The sequence below is a fragment of the Asparagus officinalis genome, chromosome 10 (genome assembly GCF_001876935.1).
Source record: "Asparagus officinalis chromosome 10, Aspof.V1, whole genome shotgun sequence".
NCBI lineage: Eukaryota > Viridiplantae > Streptophyta > Magnoliopsida > Asparagales > Asparagaceae > Asparagus > Asparagus officinalis.
In genome coordinates, this window is record NC_033803.1 from 44051922 (window position 1) to 44063031 (window position 11110).

General features: G+C 40.7%; 1 protein-coding gene across 1 annotated transcript in view; it reads right to left on the bottom strand.

The window, feature by feature from the left end:
* The window catches only part of LOC109825113, a 38695-nt gene continuing 27881 nt past the window's right edge, over window positions 297–11110 (bottom strand). The window contains exons 5-6 of the mRNA XM_020391847.1: window positions 710–801; window positions 297–625 (exon numbers count right to left, since the gene is read on the bottom strand). Coding sequence (XP_020247436.1) covers window positions 620–625; window positions 710–801 — 98 coding nt within the window. The 3' untranslated portion in view covers window positions 297–619. The remainder of the gene's footprint in view (window positions 626–709; window positions 802–11110) is intronic.

An 11110-nucleotide genomic window follows, 5' to 3' on the forward strand; every position in this document is an offset into this window, starting at 1 on the left:
GAAATTCATATGGAGTTTGATGGTCTTGAATTAGTGCAGTTTTCTCATACTCGATGACAAGGCCATATGTTAGCCCGAGACTTAGCAAGACTAGCCCGTCAGAATGTCCGCATTTGGTCATCTAATTTCCCATTTTATGCAGCGAGTCAGGCATTTCTGGACATTGCTTGATTTTCAATGTAAGTTTTTTTACAATCAAAAGAAGAAAAAAAAGGTGGGATACGCATCAACAAGAGACAGTTGCGTTTGAAGTTGAAAAGAAGTCCAGGTGGCAGCGCATGTAAATAACGAATAGGTAAAGCATGAAAAAGTTGGCTAAACATTTATTTGCACTTAAAAAGATATCGTCGCACTCATTTATCCCATTTCAATAACGCAAAAAGTCATTTTACATTATAAACTGAAAGTGAAAAAATAAATTTGTGGCTAGAATCAGTGCACTTCCCCCTAAATTTTCTCAAATTTTCTCACTTCTTGATTCTGGCCTTGAGATGAGTAACACTTGCAGCAATTACACTGTTCTAAAGTCAATATCAGGACTTCAATATAGCGCTCTCGCAAAATTCTAAAAATGTCTTCAACAGGCAAAGCACAAGTCATCTTTATTGAAAATAATGCCCTAGCCCTTTTGAAAGATTAAAATAGGATACTGTTAAATTACATCTAAATGGCCATGTAAATATACAAGAACTACAAAGAGGTACTATACCTTTAAAGTTACATTCTGTATCATGGGCATGATGCTTGTGCCGGATACTTGCACAAAGGAAGTGGGTTCTAGTCGATATCTTTCACAGCATCCTGCAACAAAAATAGCAAATAATAATTATGTTATTAGCAGTGATTACTGCAACAAGTACCTTTTTTTTCTTTTGAAGAATCAATGATCATGTGACCCAACGACTATGAAATTAGGAAAATAGAGCCAATTTTTAGAAACAGGAAATCAGAATTAAGGGTACTACTACTCGGTGTATAACAGCATTTGATTATGACTAACGCTTTTTCGACATGAAAGAGAGTAAGAGCATGTTTGGCAACCTACTTATTTTTATTTGAATTTTTTTTGAAAGAGACCGGATTTGATAAATATTTAGCAAAAACGACTGTGTTGCTAAATATTTAGCAAAATCGACCTTTTTTTGTCAGCTCACCAAAATTGGTTAAAAAGAGGTCAGTTTTGCAATATATGAATTTTAGAACACACGGGACTACTAGTCCCGTGTATTTAGGGTGATTAGTAGTCCCGTGTATTTAGGGCTTGTTAATCGCCTCATAAACACCACACAGAAACCCACGGGACTACTAGTCCCGTGGATTTTTTGTGTGTAACAGAAAACAATTTTCAATTGTCCGATATTAACCCAAACACTTACCACTCAAATTCATTCCTCAATCCCAATCCATCTCAATCCAAAATTCCCCTTCAACCTCCAAACCCCAGAAAACCCTAGAAGACGACCATGGCCATTGCCTTCTTCTCCTTGCTCTCCGACAACATCGTCCTCAACATCTTCACCAATCTCGAGTCCGACGACTGGGCCCGCCCGAGAGCTACCATGTTTTTCACGCCTCGTCGTCGTCGTCATCGTCGTCCTCCTCTGATCCCTCTGCGTATATCGGCGATTCTTCCATGGATTTTACAATAAAATCAACACAGCTAATGTTGTTGCAACAGCCAATGAAGATGCCATAGGTGAAGCCATGAGGCGAAATGCCTCTGACCCGATTCATCTTATTGGATAGATCAGAAATGATGACAACAAGATTCTAATGGTGGGTGTGGTGTTGGAAAACAGAGTGTAGACACAAACCTGGTCGGTGGCGAGCTTCGACGACGAGCTCTAAGAGGGCTTCAAGAGGGCTTCAAGAGGGCGAGCTCGAAACCCTAGCTTGCAGGCGAGGTTTTGGACCTCCTTGCAGGCGAGCTCGAAGGCATTAGGCGCGGGTGGATCTCGAACAGGCGAATTCGAGCGAAGTGAAGTCGGGAAATCGAGCAGGCGGACTCGATGGTCTTGTGCGGGCGAGATCCAGGACTGGCGAGTCCCTACAGGCGAGATCCCTCTTCTTACAGGCGAGCGTGGGTCTGAGTCAGGCGAAATCGAAGTTCGCCTTCCCCCATTCCTCTTTGTTTCTTCGCCTGCGCTGTTAGGAAACAGCTGGACACAGCTGTCTGGCTAGGGTTTCCCTATTTAAGGGAACCCTGTACACGAGAAGCAACTGTAGCCGCGATTTTCTTCTTCAGAGCGATAACTCCTGAGGCGGCGCCATTAATTGAGCTCGAGACCATTAATTGAGCTCGAGATTTTCAGAGGAAAATCTCGCTGAGTTATTTTGTTGAAGTCCTGTAGCGATTTAGTGAAGAGAGAGGAGATTTTACTGTTGTAAAATCTCACGCCTTTTAGAACAACAGATAGTTTCTGTTGGCTCTTCTTTTGAGAGATCTCAAGTTGAGATCTGCTCTTTACAAGTTTTGTAATCTTCTTTAATATAAAGGAAATTATTTGTGTGGCTCCCGAGGACGTAGGCAAATTGCCGAACCTCGTTAAAACTCGGTGTTCTCTGTTCTTGTAATTATTTTTGATTTGGTGTGATTTTTTTTCCATTGCTTAACACAAGATCCGGTAGGGCAAATTTCGCAGAACATGTGTCAGAGCGTATCTGTTATTTTTTCCCTAACAACTGGTATCAGAGCTCTTGTTCAGATCTGTGTGTGTAAGAAATGGCAGAATAAGGTAAATCAAAAATTGAGAAGTTTGACGGATCAGACTTCGCCTACTGGAAGTCACAGATGGAGGACTATCTATACCAGAAGGATCTTTACCGTCCGTTGATAGTTAAAGCAAAAAGAAAGAAGAAAGAAGAATCCGACGAGGACTGGGAAATATTGGATCGAAAAGCCCTGGGGCAGGTCCGATTGGCCCTCGCAAAATCTGTAGCACACAATATATTAAAGGAGAAGACGACGGTTGGGCTTATGGAAGTACTCGCAACGATGTACGAGCAACCACCAGCTGCAAATAAGGTGCATCTCGTCAAGACGTTATTCAACCTCAAGATAGCAGAATGATGTTCCTTCACGATGCATCTCAGCGAGTTCAACATGATTGTTGATTAACTTATCTCAGACAACATCAAGTTTGATGACGAAGTACATGCCCTATTGATACTATCGCAGTTGCCGAATAGTTGGGTAGGTTGTGTGACCGCAATCAGCAACTCAGCGGGAAAAGAGAAGTTGAAGCTGAAGGAGGTGGTAGCTATGATTCTATCCGAGGAGGTTAGAAGAAAATCGAATGAATCAGAAGGTTCGGGTTCAGCCCTAAGTCTCGAGCAAAGAGGCAGAAGCCATAACATGGGGAACCAAAATAGGAATCGATCGAAGTCGAAGAAGAAGAGGTCAAACTCAAAGGTGAGACCCATCAAGGGGAAATGTTGGAACTGCGGTCAGGAGGGCCACATGTCTTCTACCTGTAAAGCACCAAAGAAAAATGAGCAAGAAGCTCATATTGTGCAAGATGCGCTGATTCTCGCTATGGATAGCGATTCCGATTCATGGGTTATTGATTCGGGAGCCTCATTCGACGCCATTGCTAACAGAAGGCTATTTCAGAACTATGTAGCAGGGGACTTTGGAAAAGTATACTTAGGGGATAATGAACCATGTAGTGTCATTGGAAGAAGCAACGTGCAAATACAGTTGAAGGGCTCTAAGTGATCTCTGAAGAATGTCAGACACGTACCGAAGTTGAAGAGGAATCTTATTTCGGTAGGTCCGCTTGGAGCAGAAGGGGAGATTCGTGGAAAATCTCCAACGGTACAATGGTGGTTGCCCGTGGTAACAAAACCGGTACCCTCTACCTAACTCCACACGCGAGTGACACCCTCGTGATTGCCGCAGGCAAGGAGAGTGCAGATCTGTAGCATAATAGGCTGTGACACATGAGTGAGAATGGTATGAAGATTCTACACTCAGAAGGGAAGCTAACCGGCATCGATTCGGTAGAAGTCGGTGTTTGCGAAGACTGCATCTTCGGGAAACAGAAGAGAGTTAGTTTTCTGAAGGGTGGAAGACCACCTAAAGCTCACAAGCTAGAGCTTGTTCATACAGACGTATGGGGTCCAGCTAGCGTGTCTTCTCTTGGCGGTTCGGCATACTACGTCACCTTTATCGACGATCACTCGAGGAAGGTGTGGGTATACTTCATGAAGCACAAGTCGGAGGTGTTCAGCATCTTCAAGAAGTGGAAAGCCATGGTGGAGAACGAGATAGATCTGAAAGTGAAGTGTCTAAGATCAGACAATTGTGGAGAATATAATTTGGAGAAGTTCAAGAAGTTCTGTGCTCTGAACGGGATTCGTTTGGAGAGGACTACTCCAGGGACGCCGCAACATAACGGCGTAGCAGAAAGGATGAACAGAACGCTGACAGAGCGTGCGAGGAGCATGCGTCTACATGCAGGTCTACCAAAAATTTTTTGGACGGACGCGGTGCATACAACAGCGTACTTGATAAATCACGACCCATCAGTTCCATTAAACTTTAGGATTCCGGAAGAGGTTTGAAGTGGTAAGATAGTTAATCTTTCACACTTAAGAGTCTTTGGGTGTGTGGCATATGTCCACATCAGTGACCATATCAGGGACAAACTAGAAGCTAAGTCATTGAAGTGTACATTCATTAGGTACGGCATTGATGAGTTCGGGTATCATCTGTGGGATGAGAAGAACAGGAAAATCATCAGAAGCCGAGACGTCATATTCAATGAGGAAGTGATGTACAAGGACAGAGAGAATGCCAAGGCGAGCCAAAACAGTGAGAGCAGCACTACGGATGTGGGCGCATCCGAGTACATGGATTTGGAGGAACTTCCAAATGGGGGAGATAATGTCAATTCTGACCAAAGAACGGAGGAGACTCCAGGTGCAGAACCAACTACCCAAGGCGAGGAGCTTAGGAGGTCATCCAGAGTATCCAAATCGAATCTCAGGTATCTCTCGTCACTAGATTACCTACTTTTGATAGATGACGGAGAACCAGAATGCTATGAGGAGGCTATGTAAGTGAGCGAATCTCAGCAGTGGGAGCATGCAATGCAAGAAGAGATGGACTCTCTCCACTCGAACGAGACATGGGAGTTAACCCAACTACCTGCACAGAAGAAGGCCTTACATAACAAGTGGGTTTACCGAGTCAAGCAGGAGAGTGATGGAAGGAAGAGATACAAGGCCAGATTGAAAGAGTGGATTATACGGAGATATTTTCCCCTGTTGTGAAGCTTACAACCATCAGGGTGGTGTTGAGCTTTGTAGCTGCTGAAAATCTCTACCTTGAGCAGTTAGATGTGAAGACTGCCTTTCTTCATGGCGACTTCGATGAAGAAATCTACATGAAGTAACATGTTGGCTTCATTGAGGAAGGAAAGGAAGAGATGGTGTGTAGGCTCAAAAAGAGCTTATACGGATTGAAACAAGCCCCACGACAGTGGTATAAGAAGTTTGATAACTTCATGCAGAGCATTGGCTATGACAGATGCAATTCAGATCATTGCTGTTACTTCAAGAGGTTCGAGTTATATCGTGTTATTGCTGTATGCCGATGACATGTTAGTTGCAGGACCGTGTTTACAAGAGATAAACAAGCTGAAGAAGCAGTTAGCAAAGGAATTTTTTATGAAGGATCTGGGTGCAGCGAAGCAGATTTTTGGGATGCGAATCAGCCGCATCTCGGCTGAGGGGACGCTGGAGTTGAGTCAGTCTGAATATATTGAGAAAGTACTTCAGAGATTCAATATGCATAATGCTAAGGTCGTTAGCACGCCCATTGGAAGCCAATTCAAGTTGTCTGGTGAACAATCACCAAAGACTGATGCAGAGAAAGAGCACATGAGTAAGGTACTGTATTCATCAGCCATTGGTAGTCTGATGTACGCAATGGTTTGCACGAGGCCGGATATTGCCCATGCAGTAGGAGTTGTGAGCGGGTTTGCAAGCAACCCAGGAAAACAACATTGGGAGGCCGTGAAGTGGATATTACGATATCTGAGAGGGACTACGAATATGCCACTATGTTTCGGGAGAAAAAAGTTGGTACTACAGAGATGCGTGGATGCAGATTTTGCCGGTGATCATGATACGAGGCGAAGCACCACGGGATCTGTTTATACCTTAGGATCGACAGCAGTGAGCTGGGTCTCACGTTTGTAAATTTGTGACGTTGTCCACAACTGAGGCAGAGTATGTCACGGTGACAGAGGCGAGCAAGGAGATGATTTGGTTAACCGAGTGCCTGGAAGTTGGGACTGAAGCGGGGAACAAAGTTCTTTATTATGATAGCCAGAGTGCTATATACCTTGCCAAGAACCCAGTATTATTTCATGTCAGAACGAAACACATCGAGTTACGTTATCACTTCATACGCTCGATGATTGAGGACGGGAAGTTACAGTTGGAAAAGATTTTGGGAGCCAAAATCCTACAGATATGTTGACTAAGACAGTCACCATTCAGAAACTGGAATTGTGCGTAACTTTAGTTGACCTTCATATATAAGGGATGAGGGCGGAGCCACACAGGAGAAGATGCTTGTAAAGAGAGAGCATGTTGATGACGGTTTGGTCTCCAAGTGGGAGATTGTTGGAAAACAGAGTGTAGACACAAACTTGGTCGGCGGCGAGCTTCGACGACGAGCTCGAAGAGGGCTTCAAGCGGGCGAGCTCGAAACCCTAGCTTGCAGGCGAGGTTTTGGACCTCCTTGCAGGCGAGCTCGAAGGCATTAGGCGCGGGCGGATCTCGAACAGGCGAATTCGAGCGAAGTGAAGTCGGGAAATCGAGCAGGCGGACTCGATGGTCTTGTGCGAGCGAGGTCCAGGACTGGCGAGTCCCTACAGGCGAGATCCCTCTTCTTACAGGCGAGCGTAGGGCTGAGTCAGGCAAAATCGAAGTTCGCCTTCCCCCTTTCCTCTTTGTTTCTTCGCCTGCGTTGTTGGGAAACAGCTAGACACAGCTGTCTGGCTAGGGTTTCCCTATTTAAGGGAACCTTGTGCACGAGAAGCAACTGTAACCGCGATTTTCTTCTTCAGAGCGATAACTCCTGAGGCGGCGCCATTAATTGAGCTCGAGGTTTTCAGAGGAAAATCTCACTCAGTTATTTTGTTGAAGTCCTGTAGCGATTTAGTGAAGAGAGGAGATTTTACTATTGTAAAATCTCACGCCTTTTAGAACAACAGATAGTTTCTGTTGACTCTTCTTTTGAGAGATCTCAAGTTGAGATCTGCTCTTTACAAGTTTTGTAATCTTCTTTAATATAAAGAAAATTATTTGATTTGGTGTGATTTCTTTTTTCCATTGCTTAACACAAGATCTGGTAGAGCAAATTCCGCAGAACGGGTGTCAGAGCATATCTGTTATTTTTTTCCCTAACATGTTGTTGATTGTTCTATGAATTGAAGTGAGTATGACATTGAATGACCAAATTGATGGTTTGGGGTTCGATTCGATCAACTGATGAAACATACCCAACGCCTCTTTGATCCCGAGATCACTTCCTGATCGGCAGTGTTGTTTGATGATGGCCTCTAATCTCCCTCCTCTTGAGCTGTCTGATGATGGCCTCTAATCTCCCTCCTCTTGAGCTGTCTGATGATGGCCTCTAATCTCCCTCCTCTTGAGCTGTCTGGAGGAGAAAAGTTGATGATTTTAGATCTTGTGAGGAGTTCGAATGCTAAAGAAATCACCATTTTTATTAGCTGATGAATGGAGCTCGAGGATTCCAATGGGAAGAGCTATTTGTGCAATGTTATGGATACCCACAGGACTACTAGTCCCATGGGCTTTCTATGTGATGTTTTTAGGGAGCGATTAACAAGCTCTAAACACACGGGACTTATAGTCCCGTGTGTTTTAAAATCCATATTTTGCAAGACCAACCTCTTTTTGACCAGCTTTGGTGAGCTGACCAAAAAGATGTCAACATTTGCTAAATATTTAGTAAAATGATCGTTTTTGCTAAATATATCAAAAAAGATCTCTTTCAAAAAATTCTCCCTTTTACTTATAAGTGTGTTTTTACTTATAAGGTTCGATAATTATGTTTGGTAAAATTTACTTATTTTTAACTTATAAGTAGCTAAAAAATAAGTTGGGATTTCCCAACTTACCTTTTGGGCAATTATAAGGAGATTTACTTATTGTTGTTAAAAGTCTACTTTGCCCTTCAAAAAAATAAGTAAAAATAAGTAATAAGTAACTAACTTATAAGGCATCAAAAAATAAGTATTAGACAAACATGCCTTAAATGACGGTTAATAGTAGAGACTAGAGAGAAGGTAAATTAACATCAACATGATATCCAAAAAAGGAGAATTAAGAATAGACTAGAGAGAAGGTATAATAACATCAGCATGATATGCAAACAAAGGAGAACAAGATACATCAATAAGGTAAGACCAAGCTAAGCTAAATCAGATACGAAATAAAAAAAAAATAAACATTAAAAAATAAAAAATAAAAACAATTAACAAACAATCAAAAGGAAGTTTGAGCAGTATTTAAGGAAAATGGAAACTAATTGTACTATTTTTTGTTACTCAAAGTGAATGATAAAAGGTTGGGGCTCCCTCTGCTCTGTCTTGAAGTTGGTATCAGCGGGTCATTATAACTTTAGTATGAAAATATACCCAAAATATGATTGAAAAGAAAAAGGCTTCGAAATCACCATTTTGAACTTCACTTGAGTTGATGTCTGTCATCTTCTTGCTTCTTGCAGTTTGCAATGATTGGGAATTAAAGGAGTTCTCCAAGCTTCTCATGTGTTTCATGAATAGAGAAGAGTACTGAATAGATGTCTTTTAAAGTATACAAGACTTCACGATAGATGTTAAGTTGCCAAATGATGCCACACAAGAATACAATTTGTTGCATGACTTTGAAGCATAGAGGTGATGCTAGCGACGGAAAGGAGAACTATGCTTGGTCAAAGAATGACATATAAACAGGGTTACATTACTCACTCAGCCCCTTCCCAACTCTCCCCTCCTCAAATTTCATTACAATGCACATGATAATTTAAGGCTTCTCCATATCCAGACTGCCAAAATTAGATGTTCAAGAACTAAGACAAAGGGAAGAATGAAAAATAGTTGGGAGTTATTTCTAAGTAAATTTACAGTAGTATATAGATTTCCTTTGTAAGATTCAATCGCAATACTTGGGACTTCCGATTAAGCTTTGAAGTTTTCCATGGAACCAATTATTAAACTTAATTGGAATGCAATGATATTTTGTAAATCTCAAATATTACAGTTTAGAAGTACCACCGAGAATACCATTTTTAGAAACTGAACACACAATCATAGGTCCTAGAAATTTGCCACAGCCATCTGTTTTTGAAACATCAAAACAAACAAAGAAGAAAGGATTGTTTTTTGTTCTCAAACAAAAATGAGAGGGACAAAGTTATATGTACACTATGACTACAGGGATCAGTTCATAACTAGGGCAAATTACCAAAAAATCCGCCAGCTTGACCCGTCATTTCACCTCCTATAAGCTAAAATGTATTCACAAACTAAGATTACAGGCTATAACAATAAGACATGTATATAATCACTGTATTGAAACCATATTAATTTTGCCAAAAAATTTTGACTATTATTTGATTAAAATCTGAAAATGAGAGATACAAATTGTCATTTTCAAGACTGGGTAATTTTCAGTGATCCAAACAAAATATAGAGGTTCTTTTAATTTTATCCTTTATCAGCATGATAATTGCAAAAAGTTTTAAAGGCTAATATGTAATAGAGCATTTCTTATTAAAAGTAGTTACCCTAAATAATATACTATGACTAGCTTTGAAGTTGCTGAAAACACAAGCTTCTAACTGCAATTCTCTTTATTGTTTTCCAAGTTATATTTATACGGGTTAAATTTATACATCCTATGTTGTTCATTGACAGGAACATAAAATACATGCAGAATTATCAACAGTACCCAACCTATTGCAGAGATACCATGACCATGAACATCTATCAATTAAGCCTACCCGCCATATTGCTTAATGCATAATTTACCTGTTCCCATATGCATACAGCACATTACAAATTTCTTACAACTACAAGATATTGTGAAATTGGTGACATGGTGTTAAGGTTTCTAACTAGAAGTGTTGTTACATACTTGTAATATATAGACTCCTTCCAACGTGCATTCCTTTATTGGCGTTATATAGCACCCGCATGACGCACTTCTCCACGAAAATCCTAAAGTTCACTGATTGAAGTTGCTCAAGGAATTTGTAGTATACAATGACATTATTAAACAGAGTTAAAGCTAGATGGTGGCCCAAATATCATGCATCACGCTTATATTTAATGATCTACACAGCATACAAAATATAGCAGTATGCTATAAAGCATTTAGATATACAAGATCCAACCCGACTACCAATTACGGCACAAGCTTGATACTATCTAGTAGTACTGTCATATGTAAGAAAAAACATGTACATATGTATGTGTGTGTGTGTATGCACATACATACACACACACATATATATACATACATACATACACATGTATATATACACATACATATGTATGTATGTATGTATGTATGTACGTATGTATATACACACACACACACGCACACGCGCGTGCACCCGCTTGCACACGCACATACATATATATATATACGTATGTATGTATGTATATACATATGTATATACATACACACATACGTACGTACACACACACACACATATTCACACACGCACATCCATACAGTATATATACATACATATTTACATGTATGTATGCATGCATGAATGAGGAAGACACATATAGATACTGATTGAAGTTAGTGACAATTAGGGCATACATCTTTGACTCAAATCATGTTTATTTTTTCTATGATAAACATTAGGTCTTATAACATTGGACTTGTTCATATTTAGTGTTTGACAATAAACCTAATTAAGTGAACAACATGGTTGCATTTAAATCTCTATACTAATTTTCTTCACCTCTCACCCTTTTTTGCATCAATTCATGCATATATCAGTTCCTTCATGATATAAACATCGGCAGACATGGGCAAAGTTTGGGTGCTT